At 34.5% G+C, this 25,681-nt stretch overlaps 1 protein-coding gene and 1 long non-coding RNA gene across 4 annotated transcripts; both read left to right on the top strand.

The window, feature by feature from the left end:
- The first annotated feature begins 5,721 nt into the window (after positions 1-5,721).
- LOC116405033 lies at positions 5,722-12,177 on the top strand. Of its 2 annotated transcripts, XR_004218091.1 has the most exons (3): positions 5,722-5,794; positions 10,106-10,255; positions 12,001-12,177. It is a non-coding gene; the product is annotated as an uncharacterized LOC116405033 (long non-coding RNA). The 2 variants fall into 2 exon arrangements; XR_004218090.1 differs by lacking the exon at positions 12,001-12,177 and having other exon boundaries at positions 10,106-10,501.
- Positions 12,178-19,246: 7,069 nt separating this feature from the next.
- LOC116404958 lies at positions 19,247-24,866 on the top strand. Of its 2 annotated transcripts, XM_031888389.1 has the most exons (7): positions 19,247-19,577; positions 19,770-19,846; positions 20,848-20,899; positions 21,118-21,180; positions 22,179-22,691; positions 23,870-23,929; positions 24,019-24,866. In XM_031888389.1, the coding sequence occupies exons 5-7, from the start codon at positions 22,194-22,196 to the stop codon at positions 24,397-24,399; spliced, it is 939 nt and encodes a 312-aa protein (XP_031744249.1). In that variant the 5' UTR covers positions 19,247-19,577; positions 19,770-19,846; positions 20,848-20,899; positions 21,118-21,180; positions 22,179-22,193; the 3' UTR covers positions 24,400-24,866. The 2 variants fall into 2 exon arrangements, with proteins under 2 accessions (XP_031744249.1, XP_031744250.1); XM_031888390.1 differs by lacking the exon at positions 20,848-20,899.
- Positions 24,867-25,681: the final 815 nt, after the last annotated feature.

Here is a 25,681-nt window from a genome sequence, read left to right as displayed (position 1 = left end):
CTCGAGCCATCTTCGCTGCCTCAAATTCAACTCCTTCTGAGTGAAGAAGTACTTCAAGCTCTTATGGTCGGTGAAGATCTGAATCTTCTCACCGTATAAATAGTGCCTCCAAATCTTTAGTGCAAAAAACTACTGCAGCCAACTCTAAATCATGTGTAGGATAGTTTTGCTCATGACTTTTCAACTGACGAGAAGCATAAGTAACCATCATATCTTGTTGCATCAAAAAGCAACCCAGTCCTTTCTTAGAGGCATCATTGTATATCACATAATTACCAGATCCATTAGGCATTGTAAGGACCGATGCAGTAACGAGTTTTTGCTTGAGATTCTAGAAACTGCTCTCACACGCTGGACTCCAAACAAAAGGAGTCCCCTTCCTGCTTAGTTGGGTCAAAGGACTAGCTATATGAGAGAACCCTTCCACAAACCTCCTGTAATAACCTACTAAACCTAGAAAACTTCGAACTTCACTAATTGTAGAAGGTCGAGGCCAATTGGTAACGACTTCGATCTTTGCTGGGTCCACAGAAAGTCCCTCACTGGATACTACATGACCAAGGAATGACACCTGCTTCATCCAGAACTCGCACTTGGAAAACTTGGCATACAACCTATTGGCTCGAAGGGTCTCGAACACCTGATGCAAATGCTCCTCATGCTCAGCCTCTGCCTTGGAGTAAACCAAGATGTCATCAATAAAAACTATCGCATAAATGTCTAAGAAATCCTTAAACACCATGTTCATCAATTCCATAAATGCAGCAAGAGCATTTGTCAAGCCAAAGGACATTACAATAAACTCATAATGTCCATAACGAGAACGAAAGGTCGTCTTAGATATCATTGTGCCTAATCCTCAACTGGTGATATCCCAAACGTAAACCGATCTTAGAGAACATCGTGGCTCTCTGTAGCTGATCAAATAGCTCCTCATTTCTAGGCAATGGATATTTGTTCTTGATTGTCACCTTATTAAGCTCTCTATAGTCAATGCAAAGACGCATCGACCCATCTTTCTTCTTCACAAACAACATTGGTGCTCTCCAAGGTAACACACTAGGTCGAATAAAACCCTTGTCCAGCAATTCCTGCAACTAGACCTTCAGCTCCTTCAGTTCTGCTGGCGTCATTCTGTATGAGGCTCTCGATATGAGACCAGTACCTGGTTCGAGCTCTATGGCGAAGTCAACCTCTCTGCGGCGCGGAAGTCCTAGAAGCTCCTCTGGAAAAATATCGAGATATTTCCCTACCACTAGCTCAGATGATAAAGATACTTTAGGCCCTCTAGTGTCCATAACACTAGCCAAGATACTCCAAGTACCCTGGTCGAGCAGCTTACTAACCTTCATGGCTGAGATAACTTTAGGTAGAACCACAGTCCCTGCCCCCTTATACTTAAAACTAGTTACCTCAAGAGGGTTAAAAACTACCTCCTTGCGGGAACAATCTATGTTTGCATGGTTAGCGGATAGCCAATCCATGCCTAATATTACATCAAAATCTTGCATGTCCAATACTAATAAAGTTACATCTAAAACATGCTCTGCTACTTTTATCTAACATGCTTTTATCTTTTCTCTCGACAACATAATTTCTCCAGATGGAGTAGAAACAGACAACAGGTAACCCAGGGGTTCTACTTCTAAATTCATATGCTATACAAACACAGAGGATATAAAAGAATGAGAGGACCCCGAGTCAAATAATACTAAAGCCAGGTGTTCCAAGATTGGGAGTGTACCTGTCACCATTGTGCCAACTCTCTCGGCCTCCTGCCTATTAGTGACAAAAACTCTCCCTTGATGGGGGGTGGGGAAGTCTGGTTCGCAACAACTCCGAATGACTTCTGAGGGCACTTATCAGCTAGATGCCTAAGTTGTCTGCATTTGTAACATACTCCACTTCCTGCTAGGTAACGACCCGAGTGAGGTCTTCCATAATTAAGAGTCATGAATAGTACCTTCAAGGTTTGGCCTGTCTGAGTAGCTTGTTGTCAGTGCCGTTGGAACAAACCATTGATCTCAAATTCCTTTGTGGTGCTACTATAGGCTGCTGCTCAGTCTTCCGTTTATGTCCCGAAGTTGGCCCCTTCTCTACAGCCTTGGCCAACATCGTCCTCTCATACAAACTCAGGTCTACTGCCATGCGCAGCGCATCAGCTTGGGTGGTTGGTCTAAGGACGCGAACGAAACCCTAGATCTCTGACTTGAGACCTTTGACGAACTTGTTAGCTCTCTCAACCTCGGTTCTCACTAAATCGGGTGCAAACTGGGATAACACATCGAACTTCTGATCATACTCTTCCATGGTCATGTTACCTTGCTCTAGTTTTAGGAACTCTGGCACTTGGCCTCTCTCACTGTGGCAGAGAAGAATTTGGCATAAAAGTTCTCCTTGAGCGGCTCCCAGGTGATCTTACTTATATCTCCACTCAACATCCTCTCTGTGGACTCCCACCAACCTCTGCTTCTATCAATCAGTAAGTACACAGCGTACTGAATCTTCTGGTCATTAGGGCACTTCATATAACGAAAGATGGTCTCCACCAAACTCAACCACATTTGTGCTTTGGTGGGATCTGCTAAAGATCCATCAAAAGTTTAAGGGTTATACTTCCTCAAGTCCCTCAAGTGCTTGGCTTCGGCTAAAAGCATGCCTGGTAAGTGTTGGGCTACAATTGGGGCCTGAACTCCTGTAGCTGGAATCTGATCACCTACAGCCGATGCCTGAACAAGAGCTGTCTAGGTCTGTGAGGCAGGCTGTCGTTGTGCCATCACTTCAAACAATAAGTCTCTGTACCTTTGCTCCATAGCAGCAAGGTCTGCTTGAGTAACAGGTGCAGTAGGGTTGACAGCTTGTACAGTTGGTTGTTCCCCGGGCTGTCCTCCAGGTTGTGCTTCAGGTTGTCCCGCAGGATGGTTACGTCCAGCTCCTCTACCTCCAATACCACCTCTATGAACACTTCTACATGGCAGCATTTTTTTCCTAATTTCCACCATTAAAAGTCTTTTACTACGAGTTCATTCATAACATGCTTACTTATCTAGTTTAATTCATGCAAGGTCATATGCACAATCTTAAATTATATATAAAAAATGTACCTGGCGAGTGACGAAAGACCGTATTAACCATAGGGATAAAATCAAAGACTTACATCGTAAGTCAGTCTACAAAATCTAAAACTTTGACTCTGATACCAACTGTAACGCCCCAACTTTTCTAGAAGGTTTAGGTCATTACTATTTAAGTAAATATAGATTTTTTTTTAATATACAAGAAAATAAATTAAAATTTGAGGAAAAACTTTAAATAATAAAAATAAATAAATAGTTAAAATAACTAATCTAAATACTACTTTCGGCCCAAAAATAGAGGAAATATACTTAAAGTAATTGAACTGGAGTTCTGAAATAAATCTATGAAAATATAACTACTGAAATATAAATGTGAAAGAAAACTGAACGGTTCCCTATGGCGATCCACGGTCACTTCTTATCATTCGCCAGTTTGCCCTTGCCTCTACCCTTACCTGAAAACTAAACATTTAAAAGAGTGAGTATAAATTTATACTTAGTAAGAGACCCATATTGGTCTCAGTATGTGTCTGTTAACCTAGAGTCATGTAACATGGTACTGCATACTATTGCGCTCCCGAATGCATACTATCCAATGGTCCCGTAGGGACACATTTGGGCTCTCGGTGAACCCGAAGGAATAACCCTATAGGAGAGTCGGGTTGTAAGTGATCCCATCGAATCACATCTCAAACCAGCCACATAGGCATACATAGGTGGTGAACCCGAGGGACCCTCATATGGTATGACTCTAACAGGCAAAACTAACAGAACACTATAGCCTATACATGCTTATCATAGCATCAACATCTTAGCTCAGTTACACATAACTCAAAAGTCACATATTTGATCATAGCATGCCTCAACAAAGAATATTATATCTAAATCATAATATGGTTTACTAAGTAACTATTTATACGGCCATCTCAAATAGACATATTATACATCTCTTACTTACACTACTAAACAATACATAACATACATGCAACTTCCAAGTAGGGTTTAGTACGAAAAATCTCTTACCTGGAGATTCACAAAAGAAATAGTACTCCTCTGATTGAGAGTCAAATCCTCACAATAAACTCAGTCCTAAACATGAACAAAATTAAACTTAATAATTTTGTCAATCTATCACTTTACTGTTTAATTAGGCAACCAATTCAATCAAACTTACCCCAAAGATTTAAAGTTGATCTCAATACAACCTTAAATTGAAATTTGCACAATTCAATTCCTCAACCACACCTTAACCTTCAAAAAACATAATACAACTCATTCCAGTGCTAACTTATTTAAGACCCAAAACAATAATTATTTGGGCGTACCAAACCCAACAAGAACTAAGCAAAAACTCACCAAGGGCTTAAATATGTTGCAGACGGCTAAAACTGAAGGTGGCTCGGCTAGCAAGGCTTCGACTCGGGTCTTGAGACTCACGGCTCGCATACGGCTCACACAGGATCGACTTAGTTGTGTATGGCTCGCGTACGGCTTACATGGAACGGCTTGGATCAAAAGAGATGACTCACGCGGCTCGGTGAAGGGACACGGCTTGAACTGACGCGGCTTGGACGTGTGGCTCGCGAAAAGAAAATTGTTATGGCTTGCATCCTTGACTGTCAAGCGCGATGATGTCCGGCGGTGCTGTGCAAGTGGAGGCTACGACCGATGATGGTTTCGACTATGCGACCGTAACGAGGACTCTCTCACTAGAGTGTTGTGCGCGATGATGGCTGAAGTGGGGCGGCGACTGCTCTAGGGTTGAATGGTGAAGAAGAAAGAGGGGTGGAGAAGATGGACATGAAAAATGAAAGAGGCTTATTTAATATATACAATAATAATAATAATACAGTATTATTATCATTACTATTGTCATTATCTTTATTATCATTATTTAATTTCCCCAACGAACTCATTTTTTTCTATTTCAAATAATTTTTCTCTTTCTTCATTACCGACTCAATATATCATCAATAACTTCTCTCTTTTCCATAAAAATTATATTATGAATAATTATATTATCCCATAATATAATTATTCTTATTCCTCTATAACTTTGCTTATACTGATAAACAATAATTACTCATAATACTTCAAACTTTACAAATTTAATTTACCAACCAATCAATCCAAAAATCACCACTTTAACAATAGGATTTTAAATTTCAGAATTAACCACATATCACTCCAACGTACTTAACTTCCACAAATCAAATAATTTCACACATAACACCTAAAAAATTTCAATATAACACACATTAAAGTTAACTTACTAGTTTTGGGGTGTTATATTGAAATCAATCATTTCCTTCATCCACCTTCATCTACGTTTGTGCCCAGCTCTCATGACCACCATCAAAATATTTTTCTCTCCAGTGAATCGTGTTTATGAGATAGCCAGATTCAGCATTCACCACCCACAAATCTCCAACTCTGAACCCATTCTGTTAGATACCCACCTAAAATCGGACTGATTCTGATTCAGCAGTCACAACCCACACGTTTCAGCAGTCACCGGTGAACCTATTTGATGAGATATCTGGTGAACCCATTAGTTTGTAGCTTTAAAAAAGATAAACTCTTATACTTTTGTGTACGTTACTCTGAACGCTTTTGTTTATTGTGATGTTCTATGCTAATTTGTATTGTTTTCTAACATATCTTCCAATTGCTAGGAAGAAGTTGCTTAAGTGATTCTTAAAGAAGGGTAAGGAGAGGTAATGATTCATACTCCTTGAAAATTAAATCTGTATTTTTATTTATTTGTATTATCTTTAAGATTTTGAAAAGTTTTTTTTACGCTTGTGTATCCAAAGAATGAATGGATGCTTTCGATTTATAATTATTGAATTGGTTTGTGCTTCAATATTACAAAATCTTGGAGCATGCATGCATGTATATTTTAATTGATTGTGCGATGATAATATACTCGTGCACACGAGTGCACATGCACTTTTTGTATTTAATTGAAGTTTCTCTTCTTCTTTTTTAAGTTGCTCATCGGTCTTTTGTAGATATATTTGGTACTTGGTATATGTTGTCAGTATTTAAGCGTGTCGGAGGGCTTTTTAACACACCTCAAATTGTTAGTAAAAGAAAATCAAACTAATTACTTCCATTCATTTGGAATTATAATGTCATAATGATGGTTAGAAGTTTGTGTTTGGTCTTCGTCGATGGTTTTAATTTGAGATTTGCTTGTTAGTTGATTGAGTGATACGATTACGAGTTTTGTAGTTGTTTGAGTGTATATAGAACTTTTTGGTTGTTTGGGTTTATATAGAACTTGTTAGTACGTTTTTGGAATGTGGATAAGAATTTAATTTCTTTTTCATATGTGCTTATTTGATAGTCTTGCTTTATTCTAATTGTTTGGTTGTTGGGTGTATATAGAAATTTACATTAATTATATTTAGTCTTCAACTTTTTAGGTATTATTGTTGATTATAGTTGAGTTCACAAGTGTAAGATTACTTAAATATTCCTTATTGTTTTTTTGACATTTTTTTGTAGATTAAATTGCATCCTTATATAATATGGATAAGCCATGGATGAAAAATAATAGAATGTTAACTGGTTATGTTGTTGGGGTTGAGATGTTTATTAAAAATGGGTTGAAACATTCGAAGACATCGAACATCATGACTTGTTCTCGTTTAAAGTGCGTAAATGCAAAGACTTTACATGTGAATACAATTAGAGATCACTTATTATTTTTTAACGGCATCGATAAGAGTTATCAAGTATGAATTTTTCATGGTGAATCACTACCAATGAAAGAAACAATGAAAGTGTCTTTAGTAGTGCAAGAGAAGAAATTAACGTGGATGATGTTGATGACATAATTGGGATGTTTGATGTTGGTGACATAATTGGGATGTTTGAGGGTGCACACAATTATTTTAATGACCAAGTTAGAAAATTTTGAGAAACTACTAGATGATGCCAAGAAACCATTATATCCTAATTGTAAAATTTTTACCAAAATATCTACATTGTTAAAATTATATAATTTGAAAGTTAAATTTGGATGGAGTGAAAAGAGTATCACGGAGTTGTTAAAATTAATTGGTGACATCTTACCTACTCCTAATGAAATCCCTACTTCTACTTATGAAGCAAAAAGATTTTGTGTACTCTTGGAATTGAAGTACGAGAAGATACATAAATGTAGAAATGATTGTTCCTTGTTAGGAAAGAACCTCTTATGCAAATGTACGCCCCTTTCGTGATGTTATTATTTTAGATTTGAGTTTTTCACTTATAGTCATCGGATATAGTGTGTTTATTTGATATGTGAATATTATATATATGTGTGTGTGTGTGTGTGTGTGTTGGATGATGTGTATTTGTTGTAGTACTTTATGGAAGTGTGAAAAAGTGTGTTGGTATATTATGTGTTGGATCTTATTCATTGCGGGTGAAATAGGAATCCTATTGGTTTGTCATAGAGGACAACATGCCATTTATTTGATATGTGAATATATATAGGTGTTGGATATATGTATTTGTTTAATTCTATATGGAAGAAGTGTGGAAAAGTGTATTTGATGGTATAAGGTTTGCCATGAGTAGTAGCTCTAGCATTCTATAGCTAGCAAGCGTGCCAACAATTTTTTTTACATTTTTCACAATATACGATGATGAACATTTCCTCTCATAATTCAAGACAAATAATATCGGTTTTGATGTCATAAAAAATGGACAATAATGCAACAATATAATAAAAATAAATTTAAAAATGGGCCAGAAACAAGGTTTTGATGTCGTTTTAAAAATGACATTAAAGGCCTTTGATGTCGGTTTTAAACCGACATTAAAGAGGCCTTTAATGTCGTTTCTAAACCAACATTAAAGTCAAATCGACATTAAAGGCCTTTTATAATGCTTGCAAAGACGTCAGTTGACAACTGACATTAAAGGCAAAATTTCTTCTAGGGATTTGAGAATTTTTGGATGTGTCATATATGTTCCAATTGCTCTATTACAACGTACTAAGATGGATCCTCAAAGAAGGCTAGAAATATATGTTGGATTCGATTCTCCATAAATTATTAAATATCTTGAAATCTTGAACCTCTTACGGGTCTACATGATTTATTGATTATCATTTTAATTAGACAAATTTTCAACGTTATAAGGAGAAATTAAAAAAATTGGAAAAAGAAATTACATGAAATGTATCATTATTGTCTCATTTGGATCCTCGTACAGATCAATGTGAACTTGAAGTTCATAAAATAATTCATTTGCAAAATATATATAGCAAATCAGTTACTAGATGCATTTGTAGATGCAAAGAAAGTAACTAAAACACATATCAGAGTTGCAAATGTCTCATAAAAAATTGATATCCCAACATAACAACTTGTCATTAAAGATAAAAATCCTTGAAATAGAAATTGAGTCAATAACTCGATTAAGGATATGGATGTTCCAGAAGAAATCCTATGACACAAAATATCGAAGAAGATAAAACAACTAAGACAGGAAAGAGATGGAATATAATTAATGCAGTTGTTGATAATAGTTTGCACTTGATACTATATTAAAAAATGAAGATCCATAACCAAAATTCGTTGAAGAATGTCGACAGAGAAAAGATTGGTCTTTGTGGAAAGAATCAATTGAGGCAAAATTAAATTCACTTTCAAAATGTCAAGTTTTTGAATCAGTAGTCCAAACAGCAAAAGGTGTCAAACCTGTGGAATATAAATGGATATTTGTGAGAAAAAGAAATGAAGATAATGAGATTACAAGAGATGAAGGAAGATTAGTTGCACAAGGTTTTTCACAAAGACCTGGTATTGACCATGAGGAGACATATTCTCTGATGGTGGATGAAATCACATTAAGATTTTTTATTGGCTTGGTTGTGTATAAAAATTTGGACATGCATCTTATGGATGTAGTCATAACATATTTATATGGATCTCTTGATAATGATATTTAAATAAAAGTTCTAGAAGGATTTAAGATACTTGAAATATATAAATCAAGTTTTCGAGAACTATATTCAATAAAGTTACAGAGATCATTATATGGATTAAAACAATCAATACTAATGTGGTATATAATCATCTGAGTGAATATTTGTTGAAGGAAGGATATCAAAATATTCAAATATGTCCATGCATTTTTATAAATAAATCATAGCCAAGATTTGCTATTATAACTCTATATGTTGATGATTTAAATATAGTCTGAACTCTTGAAGAGCTTTCAAAGACAATAAAATATCTTAAGAAAGAATTCAAGATGAAAGACCTCGGAAATACAAATTTTTGCCTCAGTTTGCAATTTGAGCATTTGGCAGATGAGATATTTGTTTATCAATCAACTTATATTGGAAATTTTTTTAAAAGACTTTATATGGATAAAGCACATCCATTGAACATTCCAATGCAAGTTCGTTTACTAGATGTAAAGCAATATATATTTCAACCCCGAGTTGATAATGAAGAACTTCTTGACCTATAAGTACCATATCTTAGTGCAATTGTTACACTTATGTATCTTGTTAATAATACAAGACCAGATATTGTATTTTTAGTAAATTGATAACTACATCTTCCTTTGTGGACTTAGAAGCACTGTGGTTTCTTTAAGAAGAATATAGTCTTTGTTATTGTGTAGAATTGTAAGCTGCTAGTTTTCTTGTTAAGGCTCATTCAATTTCCCATTTTAATCATTTCACTTAAAATTGTTGACCCACTTGCATCTTGGAGTTATTTTATTTCAAATTCTTGATAAGCAAATCAAAATTTGGGACGTATCTACTGGACAATGTAATATAACTGTGCAACATCATACAGACAAGGTAAGAATCTCAATTGTATTGCTTTGATCGTGCGTGTTCGAGTTCATTCATTCAAACTTGCACCAACAATGATCTGTTCATGAGCATGAATGTAAGCAAGCTTTGAGACATCTCACATTCACCTTTTGCTGAATTTTATACATAAAAAGTGAAAAGCCTAAATTTGAGCATTTTCATATTAATTGGTTTGATCTTTTTTTTTTTTTAGGATGAAATCTATTATCATTAATCCTTCTAGGAAAGAGTATGGTTTGATGGTGAATTACTACACAAGGAGAGGTGATATGAACGGTGCACGTGAAATCTTTGAAAATATGCGAGCTAGGGAAATAGAACCATGGTCTCATGTCTACACAAAGTAATAACTACTCCTATTTTCTCCCTTTCTTTCGTCATATGTTAATTTGATCTCAACGTTAGCTTAATATTTTTGCTTCATTTATTGACATAAAGGTCACCATTCTAGTTTTGAATATGGTTAAAGTTTGATTGATTTGTATAGAAGGCCAATTAAGTATTTTATGCTTGAAATATATATTTTGATGGTAGATATGTCGTTGCAAAAGTATATTTACTATATTAATTCAATCTAAATATTTTTCAAGTGTGTCGTTTTGCGATAATAGTAAGCTTTAATGATGTGCAACATTATTCATACCATCTTTTGTTAGAAAAATGAAAGAAGAGAAGGAGGCATAGAAATGAGCTTGGTAACTTACACCATTCTTGTTGGTGGATTTGCCAAAATGAAAAATGCAGAGTAAGTAATTATTATTAAATGTGTGCATGCGTAGGTTCATAAAATTTTCGTTATATATATACATATATTTCTTTTGCATATATAACGTTATAAAATATGGCCACGGGCGTGTTGCACTCATAGAAGTACATAATCATTGTGATGCTATTGTGGATGGAGCAAATGTTGGCCTCTGTCAACATAATTTTGTAGATTATGGATTTAATCTTCCTCATGTTGTAAAGTATATATTTTGGTCTTACATAGCCAGCCAAGCTAAGCGATTATGAAGATTTGTTTAGCATTTTATGAGAATGGTGATGCATTAAAGATTCGATTTTATTGAAATCTTGTTCCTTTTAATAAAGATGTAGCACTTCATTTCACATGCTATCTGTCAATGCTCATCATATATTAATTATTGAAATCTTGTTCCTTTTAATAAAGATGTAGCACTTCATTTCACATGCTATCTGTCAATGCTCATCATATATTAATTTCTAACTCGCACATCCTATTACTTGTAAATTGATGCATATGATGCTTTTTATGCTAGGATCAAATTTATTTTGTAGATATTTATGTTTTTTTTTTTTTTTGGTATAGCTATTTGGAGTGTTATGTGAAGCAAAATATCTTTAGAATGTGATGCGTTTTGGTTTTCGATTGAGATTAGTCTTGGTAATTAATTGTTTTCAATTGTGTTTTATTTTATCTTTTAGTTAATTTTAGTAGTAATGTTTTTTTTTCTTTAGTTTAGTTTGAGTATTAGTCTGTTTTGATATATTTGTAGGTTGCATCTATTTTTCCATATATTTATCTTTGATCAATACCTAGCTAGTGGAGTATGGACTTCCTTATATTCCATGTTCTTTTACTATTTGGGATTTTCACCTTCGATATATGAAATTCATTAACTATTTTCATTTGAAAGGAAAAACGATCCAATAGGAGTTTGTAAGATTATTTATCATCTCCATTATTCAACTTTCTCTATAAAAACAATGTTGTTATTGATGGGTAAATTTATACAATTAAGAGTAAGAAGCCTGTAGACTAACATTGCTAAATTGAACATTTAAAATTTGCTTTGAAGTCAGAGTCGAGGATAGTATAATTATTCTTTAGTTGTATTCCTCTTTTTGTTGTTGATCTTTGAAGAACCAAATCAGGTTAACGAGTTGTTTGATAAAAGCTAATTTTCTTCTTTATTTCTGCAGTACTTTTGGGTTGTCATTTCAATCGTCTTCTTTGTTGTTGCTACATTATTTACTTTACGAAAACTTTGTAGTAATTTTTAATTTTCCACATTTAGATTGCAGTCTGTTTAGTTTGATTTTAAATAATATGTACTAATTTTGCAGATTCTAGATTTAATCTTCCTCAGGTTGTAAAGTATATTTTGGTCTTAGATAGCCAGCCAAGCTAAGCTAAGCGATTGTGTAGATGGAAGCGATCGTTGAAAGTTGAAGATTGTGAAGGCGTTTAAGATTTCTTATTTAAGTCTTGTATTAGGATCTAGTTTCATGTATTATTGTAGAATGTATATACAAACGCAATATTAAGATTTCATTTTCTGTATACAAATGTAAAAGAAAAATATTCTAGTTTCTAAAATAATATTAATTTTATTGATTTGTTGGAGTGAGCAAAAAAATATTTATTTACACGTATCTAATGTCAGTTTATAAAAAATAGACAACAATGCAACAATTAAATAAAAATAAATTTTGTAAAAATAGATCCAAAAACAAGATTTTAATGTCAGTTTAAAAACGACATAAAAGGCAAACCGACACTAAAGGTCAACAATAACACCATAAAAATTGTCAGTTTAAAACTGACATCAATGGTCATTAATGTCGCTTTTAAACCGACATTAATGATGTCTTTGATGTCGTTTTTAAATCGATATCAAAGTAAAAACGACATTAAAGGCCTTTAATAAGGCTAGCATAGATGTCGGTTCCGAACCGACACCAAAGGTCATTAATGTCGGTTTAAAACCGACATTAAATGGTAAATTTCTTCTAGTGTCAGATTCCTCTGAAAGCTGATAATTCTCCCTTTCGTCGACTCAAACTCAGACCTCCTTTACTTAAATTTATCCGGTAGCCCTACTCTAGAAACTAGAGTCAATTTGTGAACTATTGAGAGTAATTTCAACCAAAACGCACAAGTATGATAGGAGAAATGTCATTCTAAAGTTTCCTATTTATATTGAGTCTTACATGAGCCTTTATTGACACGACCTACTTGCCGAAATTTAACTTAAGTATGTAGAGAACACTTGTAAAGTACCCATGGACTCCACCTCTTCATTATCTTGTCTAACCAAAACACGTAAGTGTGGAACATCAAGATAAACACCTAACTAACTTCAAACATGGCCGCAAGCACTCCTTCCTCGCGTGCAAGTCTACTCGCCCAACATCATGTTGTCTAGCTTTCTCGCCTAGCATCTTAACGCTTAATAACCTCTAAATGACAAGCTTTCCTCACCCTAAAAATCTTTCTCGCATAGCCTTGCTAACCTCTTTTGCTCTCAATCGCCTAGGGACACTCTTCACCACCCAATAACCTCTACGGACAAGCCTTGTCGCCTAGCCAAGCACACACTCAAGCTTAGCTACCTACCTTGTCCAAACGCCTAAATAACCACTTTAGAGGTTATATTTCCTTCTTTTGGCTGCCTACACATCACCCTATAACCTCTAAACGCTTTGTCCTTAAACCTTTGACATTTAGTCAATTATTTTTACGGTTAAATTTGGGTCTTAAATCATGTATTAAAATAAACCAAATTTTAAACTACTCATAATTTTAATTCTTTAAGTGAATACTATTTTTTAATAAAATTTTAGTTTTTGTTTAATGATAAATAAAACTTTAGAGATCACAGGATTCTTTTTATAGTTGTATCCACAAAATAGGAGAGATTTCATTTTTAAATGTCACACTTGCTCGCCTTTCGGAAAGAAAATGACAAAGCTTCATTAAGCGATGGCTATCTAGTAGTTGTTGCTTATAAGATTTATAGTACTTTTCTTTTAAGGGTGGCAACCTCTTGACACTAAGTACCCACACTTGTTCTACTTTTGGAACACAAATGATGGAAGTTTAATCGCCAAGGTGGAGTTTGTCTCCAAACTCCTACTTGTGTACGTTAGCTATATCTTTGCTACTTACTCTCCCAAGTAGTTGACGATGAGTGCTTGCCAAGCAATGGAGTATATCTAATTTAACGCCATAGACCTTATAAGTTAGACTACTTATCAAGAACGTATCACAAACTTAAACTAGCTATAACACTTTTGACAAAAGAATAGTAAAGGAACGATGGATTAGAAGTAGATAAATATGCAGTGTTTAAAGAATATAGGCCTTAGGCCACTACACAATATGGACACTATACATTACAATGAAATACAAAAATGAAAAGTAAAGAGAATGAGAAATGTTAAAAGTTAGGGTTTAGGGTAATGGTGGAATCTTTCTCCAACATCTCTCTAAGCTCTCACTGATTGACTAGAGAAAAAGAAGATTAATTTTACATACGGTGGAAAACCTCTAAGTTTTGGCCCATTCAGGCCAGTCATTTCACTTGGTGTAGAAGGAGGCTTTATATATACAACTTTCGACGAAAAACTTATAATCTTCTGATCATGTTGGCGTTGATTGTAGCATTGTCAAGTCACATCAACTCCAACTACCATTCTTGTCTAATAGTGAATCTTCATCGCGGAATGATGTGGTTCCTCACACTACAAGAAATTGAAACAATTGCGATGCCAAAAACAACGTCGACAATGATCACCTTTCACAGACACACGTAATGTTACGTCGCAGAAAGCCCCTTTCCACGACGTAAAGGAACAAGACGTTGCAGAAAGTCTAAATTTAAATTTAATGCATTAACTTTTCCCGACGTATGGTAGGGTGCACGTTGCGAAAAGGTTAAATAACAATTATTGTTTCAACTTTCCTCGACGTCTCCCTGCCACACGTCACGGAAAGTGAACGCATTAAATTTAAATTTAGACTTTTCGCGAGGTCTTGTTCCTATACGTCGCGGAAAGGGGTTTTCCACAATGTCTTGTTCCTGTACGTCGTGAAAAGGGGCTTTCCACGACATAACTTTGCGTGCGTCGGTGAACGTTTAAATATTAATTTTTAATTTGGACTTTTCTAGACGTGCACTCTATCACACGTTGGGGAAAGTGGAAATTGTAATGAAAAATTTCCACCTTTTCCGACGTATGGCAAGGACACGTTGGAAAAGTTTAAATGAAAAATCAATATTTAAACTTTTCCAACGTCGGTACTACATATGTCGGCGAAAGGTACCTTTCCCGACATTTTCGAAGACGTCGAAAAAAATCCACACTATTTATTCTCCCTTTAATATAACATAAAATGCAAAACAAAAATAAATTCAAAATCGACCGAGAGAGAGGGAGAGGAGGAGAGTCGTGCTATCGTCGCTGTCCGTCTTAGCTGCCACCACCGCCGGGAGTGTCCTCTTTTGTTTTCTTTTTCTTTTCCATTTCAACTTTGTTGTTTCACTGTATCCTTTCAAATAATAGTAGAGCCAGAATCTAGAGCACCACAAAATGTGTTTATGAATCCACATTGAAACACAAAGTTTAAAAAGAAAAACCACGAAGAAACTACAAAAATAATAGAAGTATGCAATTGAAATAGAACGTAACAAGATAGAAGAAGAAGATGATGACAAACAAATAAAAGAAAATAGAATGTAAAAGAAAAGAAAAAAAAAGTTTAGGCTTTTCCTGATGTGACGTGGGGAAAAGGTTCCACAACGTCACGTCGAAACCCTTCGCCAACGTGCTGACAATGTGCACCATGAACATTTCCCCATCGTCGATGTGATCTGCATCGAGGAAAGTATCCCTGATGTGCTTTCCTCGACGTACATGTCGATGTCGGGGTAACCTTCCCCGACATTTTTTGGGGTTTTTGCCAACATGGGACTGCGTTGGAGAAGATCCTATTTCTTGTAGTGTACACTTAGTTCCTTAAACGCCACACTTGCTCGCCTCTAGGGATGCAAATGACAAAACTTCATTAAGTGATATCTATCTATGAGTTGTTGCTTATAAGACTTATAGCATTTCTCTTTTAAGTGTGGCAACCTCTCGGCGCCAAGTACCCACACTTTTTCTCCTTTCGGGACACAAGTGATGGAAAGTTAACTCACTAGGATGGAGTTTGTCTCTAAACTCCTCATTGCACGTATTATTCATGTCTTTGCTACTTACTCTCTTGAGTAGTTGGCGACAAGCGCTAGCCAATGTATGAAATCGCTTAGTTAACACAATAGTTCTTATAAGTTAGACTACTTATCAAGAACTTATCACTAACCTAAACTACCTATAACACTTCGAAATAATAGTAAAGAAATAATAGATTGAAAGTGGATAAATATGCTATGTATAAAAGAATGTAGGCCTTAGGCCATTGTACAATGTAAATACTTTACATTACAACGAAGTATAAAAACAATGGAAAGTAAAGAGAATGATAAATATTATAAGTAGGGGAGGGAAAATGGTGGAATCCTTCTTTAACTTCTCTCTAAGCTCTCACTTACAGACTGACTGGAGAAGAAGAAGAAAGCTGTTACAGACAGTAGAAAGACTAGTCCTTGCTGCCAACCTCTAGGTTTTGGCCCATTCAAACCAGATACTTCACTAGGTAGAGATGGTCCCTTTTATAAGAAACTTTTAGCGGGAAACTTCTATTCTTCAGATCATGTTAGTGTCGATTGCAGCCTTTGTCAAGTCACCTCAACTGCAACTACCATTCTTGTCTACCAGTGAATCTTCATCGTGTAATGATATGGTTCTTCACCTAGGGACTTTATTTTCTAGACAAGGTTCCTATCACGTAACCTTTGCACACGCTCCTTTTCGATTTACAATGTCTTCTTTTCTTTCTAATCCTGTGATAAAACACTGAAAATCAAGACAAAATAGGCATAGAGACTTATATGAGTTGTACTTTCTAATAGTTATGAATTTGCGATAGAAGCTACATGTTTAAACACATTTATTATACGTTTTAGCTCCATTGTTCTGCCTAAAAGGCCATAATAACTTGTATTTCTTTAAGTTATCAACTGGTCATGTCATGTATGAGCTAAAAGCCTCAAAATAACCTCTTATCTTCTTTGTTGCGCCCACACAACGTCTTGAGCCTTGATGCTCGATAAACCTTCAAACTTTTTCCATAAAACCTATTTGATTCCAGAAACTTCAATCAATTTTCTAAGCTCACAAATTTTATTCCAGTCATCAAAATGAAGACATTCCTTCTACAAAGTTGCTTTCAAATATCTTAACTAACTTACCCTTAAAATTCAGCTTCAAATTCAAAGAAATGAACTATGTAGCCTTCCAAAACTTCTCGCTGCTCAGAATTCCTTTGAAAGTGACCTTCTTCCCTTTCTTCAAACTAATGAGCACTCTTCTCGTGTCTCCTTTGTTTAGCAACCCTTCTTTACAAACTAGGCTCCTTTATAGTTCTTTTGAGACTAGTTTGAGAGAAAATGCATGCAAAATTTGAGAGCAATCTTCACTTGAAAATGACTTATTTATAGAATTCTTGCATGGGCGACGGTGACATTTCCGACTTATCGAATTTTGAGTCTTTGCATATTAAAGAAACTTGTTTTTCACTTTACCGACTACCCTTGAATGCCTAAGGGTCATCTTGGTTGCATGACTTCTAATTCAATTAGTGCATAACCCTTTAATAAGGTAATGTCACATGCCTTGCTACCCATCCCGCCTAGCTCAATCACACAATGCATACACTAGGCTTGGCCGCTTGGTCAACTTGCATGGGCTTGCCTTTGCTTGCCATGATGCCTAGCTTTGGTACATAGAGGTCATCATCTCGCGCGACCCTCAAATACCTTGCATAGCTGCAACACTTGCTCACATGGTCTTGCCTTTGTGCCTATGCACTTGACTAACTTTGGCTTCCTCACCTACGTGTGTTTTGGCCGGCTAGGACAGGCACACTTATAGGTTATTGACAACCTTGGGTCGTCTAGCATCAAGCAAAACACATAGTCTTCAAACACTTAGCCAAAATCAACTTAATTTCCTTTCTTTTCTTCTCTTAGCCACCAACCATAAGCCTTAACACTTAAACAAACTTCCTTCTAACTCTTCTTCAACAAAGCACCCTAAGAAACCATCATCACTTAATAACCACCTAACTTAAATTCCTTTTTAACTTAGATATTCTTAAGAAAGATTGGATTTAGGGTTTACAAGAAAGATGTCTAATGACTGATAGTGAGAAGTCTCTCATCCATGACAAATATGTGGTCTTATAATAATTGTTACTTGTAGTTTTGTGTTTTCAATTATGTTTGTAACATCCCAAAGCACAATGAAGTTGGGCTCTCTCCCAGAACTATCTTATAGCAACTACAAATTTTTGCTATAAGATTTTTTATTTAGAAAAGTCCGAGTTTAATAAAGCTATTATTATTGTTGCATCTAGCCTGATTATTATGAGAAAGTGTTAAAGGATGACATTGCTTGTTCTCATGTGTTTGCTAGTGTTGCTTCTGAAAATTAGCCGTTTGATGGGGTGTTTGAGAAGTTGGTTGTTGATGGTTTTCTCGTTGGTAAAAATGTTATGAGTTATGATGGTCAAGATGATGATGTGTGTGAAGATATTTCAATGTTGAATGCTTGTGCCAATGTATTAACTGTGGAAAAGGATGATGTTGATTTTTTTATCAATAAAACAATTTTCAATTTTGGATTTGATATGAAAAATGAAGGTTGTAAGGGAATTAAGGAGGTTAGTATATCTCGTATCCCAACCATTAGTAATGTTGATGCTTAATATGTTGTTAGAAAAAGAATTGATGCAAAGAAAGTGGTTGTTCATCTATGTCATAAGATTGTTTTGAATATTTATTATTTCATGGTGTTGTATTAGAGAATTCAAACTTTTTTATTAACTTTATTTGGTTTGATGAGGGCTTAATTAATGTTGAATTTGATTGTTTTTGTAAATGAAACAAAATGGAGAGAATGAATGTGGTTGTGTCCATTGGCCTTTGATTTGTGGTTGCTCATGCTTGGTTTGGTTTTCTTCCATGACAAAGACTTCCGTTTGTTGGATGGTTTTTTTAAATTTGGTTTCTTGATGTTTTGTTTATTTTCCCTTAAAAAGTAGCCAATACGAGAGATTGATATCACTTTCATTGGTTGATTTTATTAAAGGCAAAATTTGAGTAACACATTGGACATATCAAGACATTGACAATAACATTAGGGTCATCAACAACTTCAACCAAAGATTCTTTTCATTAGAATTGTTTATGACTTGTAAATTTATTCTCCGATATATTTTTAACCTTTATTCTCTTATAAATAATATTTATTCTCTCTTAAATTAATATACTAGAGACTAGTCGTATATATATGTTACTCTTTTCATTTTTGGAGTTTCGTCTAGCTCGTAAAAAAAGTGTATACATTGAACCTTTTGAGTTTAGGATTTATTTAAAACTCAATTTTCATGTATTGATAGTGAAAATGGCTGTGCTTGTGTATGAGACTTTTAGTTTGGTAGCGATCGTACAACTTGGGAGGAGTTTGATATCGAGGGGATATCATTTTAATAATTATATAATATTATCATTCATCCGGTTTTGAAATGTGATTGTTCAGGAAAATGTTGTTCCTCTTCCTACTTCGCTCCCAAAACTCCGAATTCATGAATTCATTTTCAGAAGAAATGTAACTCTTAGTTTCTCTTTTCCAATCGGTAGTCTCTCATCAGCGGATTCAATCGTAAATTCTATACAATCCGTTGCTTTCAAGTGTTCAAGAAACTAGTTGTCGACGTCCTCACCACCATGCTCAACAATCAGTGTTCCAATTAAGAGGTAATTACTCTTCTTTTCATCCTCTCGCGTTTCCTATTTCATTCCTACTTCCCATGTTGTATAGCAGCCCCTCTTAAATCCTCCATTTTTACGCTTTCGTTTTTCTTGATCGCTGATTCTTTTTTATGAAATCATGATCTATTTTGCTTGTAAATTTCAACTGAACAAAGCTTGTCACTTGTTCTTTATCAGCTTCCTCATCTTTCTTCAAGCCTTCTATGACATCTTTTATCGCAGCTCTGCCTCTGTCCAAATGTCGTTCCATATTGGTGAGAATGCAATCTTCATTTTTCTTTCTTCATTTCCTTGTTTCAATCCTCCTTCAATAGGTTCGTTTAATCTTCTTTATTGCTCGTGTCTTCCTACTGTTTGAGTAAATTACACAATGAAAAGAATAGGAAGATATTTGGACTAGAAGAACTACGGAGGAAAAAAGCTCAGTTGTTTTAGTCTCATGATTGAAAAGCTATGCTACTTTTAACTTGAGAATGCAATGAGTTGAAAATACTTTTTTCTATAGGGAGCTTGAACAACTACTACGTTGAAAATATTATCAAATACATATGTTTTTTTGTTTCTCAAAATAAACCGCATGTATACAAATTAGTGCAGTATCGCTTCCTTCTCTACCTGAACTTGTTGTCGTGAACTCTCAATACTTTATAATGTTGATTCTTGTTTCTTTGTATGCTTTTCTTGTTCAAGGCAAATTAGCTTTGTTATTTTGTAAATTTTTTAGGCCAATAGATAGTGTAGAACAATACCTTTGGATGGTGTGTATGCTGCTTGTAACTTAAATCTATTGATCAAAGGATGATTTATCAAATTTCTGATTTACTGGAGTGGCTCCATTATTTGAACTGTTAACAATCTTTGCTCCAATAGTTTGCTGAAGTGGAAAATTATTCAACTTTGGTCATAGCCTCTGCATGTGTTCTTCCTTTCTCTCTTTTTCTCATAAGATTTCTCATTCCTTTTTTATTTAAGCCAAAAATGAGATTTTCTGTGATTATATAGTGAACCTATTTGGTTCTAAATAGGATGGACACATTGTTTTGCTATTAAATATATGGAGATTATGTTATCTTTTTGTAACCACAGCATTTCAACCATCTATTTTCCACTTGATTGATTTAGTTTCTATTTTTTAACTTTTTTAACATGTAAACTTATTTAACAATTGTTCTATAAATTTAGTTGAATGTAGGTTGTACAATGTCATTTTGAATTTGTACCATGATGCTTACATTTGCACATTCAATCACTGCAGGCTTTTGGCTTCACTCATTAGTCTTCACGAGGTTTAGTGTCTCTGGACTAAGGTTTGTTTGGTCCTCTGACAGTTCATAAAACTAATTTTTAGTTTCTTAGGATTGTTGCTAGTTACTTTCCTTATTGGCTTAAGCTTTCTCTTAATATTAAATTGTAGTTTTTTTATTGTTAGAATCTACGAGTTTGACCTTGTTTTTGTTTTCTAGCTGTAACTTTTCTAGGTTTTAATTGTAGCATATCTAGTAATTCATATCAGTACTCTTTACAGGTAGAGGAGAAGCTGAAAGACTAGAAAAGGATAAAGCATTTGCATTCTACATTGAAGCTCAAGGTTAATAAAATTATATGTGGATTATTGTCTCGGAAATTAGATGCTCTCTTTTGTTTGTGTTTTTTTCTGGATTGATGTTGTATATTTGATATGATTTTGGGAACATTTTGATTAGGTTCTGCCTACTGTACTTAGACTTGGGCTAATGACTATGAGTATATAATAAATTTAGGTATATAATCTCAGTCTTGAACTTTATCAGTACGGTTTGGATCAACATTTGAGATTTTATGTAGTCTCGGAGTGGCTCAAGAGTTGTGTATTTTGTATTGCAAAGTCTTTGTGGCAAGTAATTAGTATTTATTCATAAGGTTGGATTTAATCTTTTTGGTTTAGACACTTTTCATCTAGCCGATATAGTTTAGTGTAAGGAAGAGATGGGAACATGAAAGAGTTAAGCTTCTGCATGGGTTCAATCTGTGATGGCCACCTACCTAGAAATTAATATCCTATGAGCTTCCTTGACACCCAAATGTTGTAAGGTTAGACATGTTGTCTCGTGAGATTAGTCAAGGTGTGCGTAAGTTGGCCTGGACACTCGTGTATATAAAAAAAATATATATATCTTTTTGGTTTAGACACTTTTCATCTAGTCGATATAGTTTAGTGTGAATGAGAGATGGGAACTTGAAGGAGTTTAGTTTCTGCTTTCTGTTTATGAATGATGGTTTATAAGCAATACTAATACACTTCACATTCTGGTTGTTGTTGTAGCTCCTTGAACCCACTTTGCATTCTGGTTGCATGTCTCTACTCTCTTCTCCACTTTAGCATCTCAATCTTTTGTTTGAATTTATCATTCTTTATCTCCTTAATTCACCAATTTCTATGGACAGTACTGGGTCAGGATTTGCTACAATCAATGAATCTTTATTTTGTACTAGGGAGATCAACTTAGAAACCATAAAGCCAATGAAAACATCTAAATTCTGATTGATCTTCTTCTCTGTTCATCAATTTTTATTATTAAGTTTATCATTTTAACTTGGAGATTTCAGTTTTTTTCCTGCGTCATGGAAGATCGTCAAGGAAAGAGGAGCTCCAAAACGTCCATTATCAAAGGCCTAAATGCTTCAATTCGGCCGATGAACATTCAAATGGACAATCACTTGGTAATCGGGGGAACCAGACACTATCACCAGGAAACAAACTGTAAAAGTCCGACAATTGTTGATTGTTACAATATTATGAATCACTATGCTAGCAGCACTTCTGGAAGCAATAGCTTTGGTTCTCGGGGAGCAGGGTTGTCATTATCACCACTTTCGGCAATTGAGAATTTGGAAACACCACCTATAAGGTCTCCACAAATTTATGGAACTCCCATGAAGGTCGATGAAGAAGTGATAGTAATGGATGGGATTTTGATCAGTTCAATTCATGGGGAAGCAAAGACAGTGAGGTCTCCTTTAGATTCTGGAAGTGGTGGAGGGGGGAAAAATCAGTACAGATCGGACATTTGCCGCTACTGGGAGGATTCTGGTACCTGCCGCTTTGGCAACAAATGCCAGGTTAGTTATTTTGTCCCACCGTAATGATTTGATCTGAATTATTGGTTCTGCAAATTTATTGGCCTTTTGTTTATTACTTAAAGGACATCTTACCTCTGCCTTGAGATTTGATTGCTAATATAAGATAAATGGATAAAAAAGATATTTTCTATTTTAAGGAATGGTATGATTAAAGATTAGTGGTTCGTGTTCAAGTTTGATTGGTGAAATAATTTATTTATTATTTAACGTTGGTTAATTTTCTATTTATTCTTGTTCATGTGGGTAGACTGAATTAATCTTTAAAAGAATAGCTTGATTGAAATAAATTTATGCACTGAGAGAGCGGTACCAGTACAGGATGAGTTAACGTCTCTTAGCCTGGGTTTTATGAAAAAGTTCCGTGGCTGATACAAGGATGGAATACATATCCCACTCCCAATTTTGTTTAAAATTTGGTCTCAGATAATGAACTCAGTTCTAGTGTGTTAATATGTAGAGCGAAACAGTACGTTGGCTGCAAAAACTGATGCACTTATGTGTTATCACAACAAGTTATTAGATTAGCAGATAAATGAAGCTATACTTTTTCAAAAGTTGGATTAATCATATACTTTGGGATGCCCGACATTCCCTTTCAGTGGTTGGATTTCAGTATCTATAGATCACCGACATCATGTGCTCTTGATTTCTAATAATGGATATATTATTCAATTTCTTGGGTATATAATTCAAATTTTGGGGGATAGGGACTTGGGATTGGATCCTCCTCCTATTTAATACTTTCAAGTAATTAGATTTGGCTGATTTCTTTTATCCAAGAATAGGACCAAAAACTCTCTCTCTCTCTAAAAATGTAGTTAATTAAATATTTTGTTTAGTTACTTATCATTCACCGAAAAGTTTGGGGCCCTATTTAATTTTTTATGTAATTGTCTTGTATTTGTTATGGTGTATATACGGGAAAAAGTTCATATCGAGAACCTCATAGCTATTTTAGCACCATGTAAAACTGTAATTAAACCCAAAAGCTTAGAATTATAGGTTAAATTATGATTCACACATCACAGCATGCTTAAACTTTTCTAATAATATTTTCAACCACACATGTTGAAATAAATTAACGGGAAATATCTTTGATTTGCTAATATTATACGGTAGTTGATATGGTTTTTGTGAATTGTATTTTCTGTTTGCAGTTTGCACATGGAAAGGAGGACCTTCGGCCAGGTCGTTTACCAGTTAGAACCAAGACTAAGGTACCATTGACATCTAATAAATTAAATACACTACAGGTTTTGTTCGGTTAAAAGACACTTTTAGATTTGCATATTCTTCGCCACTACAGTTCAGCGAAACGTATGGTTCCAAGTTCCGCAACAATCATTCACTAACAGGAATAGCTGCGACAACCACAACGCAATCAAACTCAAACTTAGTAGATACAATCACCAAAACTGAACTAAGCAAAAGAGGTCTTACTCCAACATCCTCGACATTAAAAGGGCACACGAACAATAACCCTACACTTATTTCGACCATTTCCATCATCAATTGGTCGCCTGAAGATGATGGCATCAAAATTGCTGTCCCCGGAACAGAGTCGACAAAAAGAGAAGATGTAAACCAACACATCCATGAGGTTCTTTATGGTTCCACCACTGAGAGGACCAAAAAGAGACTGCCAGTTTTCGTTCAAATTTGCTCCGAAGAACTACAAGAAGAATAAGCAACACCAAGCTCTTTTTCATCATCAAATTCCACATTATTCTCATAAAAACTACTTCTCATATTGGTTTACACCATTTTGTTTTTACCACAACAGATCGTGGCTTGTTGGCCAAGTGGAGGGCAGAGTTAGGCAGACTCATTTGCTGATTCCACTGGTTGCATGTTCGATCTGTTTAGGTATGAGAAGGAAGGGGAAATACACCATTTTGTTTTTAGAAAACAGGTTCATATAGTATTCATCAGTCATAAAAGAAGAAATTAGGTATTCATTACTTAGTTGTAGCTGTATGTAAAATGAGCAAAAACAATGATCTGAGTTGTAACGATCAGAAGATGTCGATGGCAAATACTAAATTTGGGAAGAAAAATAGAACGGAGCTTCACGATTTACTAGATAAGTACACTTTTATGGGTATTTTTTTCATATTCATTGATAATATTGGTATGTCCTCCTTACATTTAAAATCTTCTCGATCATTTAATGAAAAGTTTTCATTTTTGATTCACCTAACCAGTTGAGAACATTGTTTGACATGAGATGATGGATGTGTTTGGTTAAGATTCCAAAGTGTTTAGTTTTATCAAAAAAACTATTTAAAAAAAATGGCCGTATTTGACAAATTAAAATAATGTATTTTTTAAAAGTTCATTTATTTTGGAGAAATCTTTAAAAACAAAATTCACGTATAAACACTTAAAAAAATTCAACCAAACATTAAAGGTGTTTTTGGAGAAGTGTTGAGTTATGATAAACCTAGTGTTATGATAAACCTAAGATTAATGATAAGATGTATTTGGGAAAAGAGTTATGTGGGATAGGGTTATGGTAGTGTTATGATAAGATATGTTTGAAGGAAGGATTATATGGTTAGTGTTATGAAGTTTTTTATTTTATTTTTATTTTTTTAAATTCATATTATAGATCTAATACACAAATTTCTATACTTAATTTACTCCATCATTTTTTATTTTCGTAAAATAATTTGCCTAAATTTCTTTAAATACGACACTCATTTTCAACATTTTTTTAGTAATCTTTACTTACAGATAATTTTTTTTTGTTTAAAAAATTCATATTCTAAATCTAATACATGAATTTTGTATATTTAATTTACTAAATTGTCATAGTTTTTGTAAAATAATTTACCTTAATTTCTTTAAATACAATGTTCATTTTCAACCTTTGTGCAATTTGTTTTTAAGAAAACCATATTCTAAATCCATTACACGAATTTTGTGTATTTAATTTACCAAATCGTCGTAGTTTTCGTAAAAAAATT

The sequence above is a fragment of the Cucumis sativus genome, chromosome 7 (assembly GCF_000004075.3).
Source record: "Cucumis sativus cultivar 9930 chromosome 7, Cucumber_9930_V3, whole genome shotgun sequence".
Classification (NCBI taxonomy): domain Eukaryota; kingdom Viridiplantae; phylum Streptophyta; class Magnoliopsida; order Cucurbitales; family Cucurbitaceae; genus Cucumis; species Cucumis sativus.
Note: the sequence above shows the minus strand (reverse complement) of the source record. Positions and strands in the feature narration are given on the sequence as shown.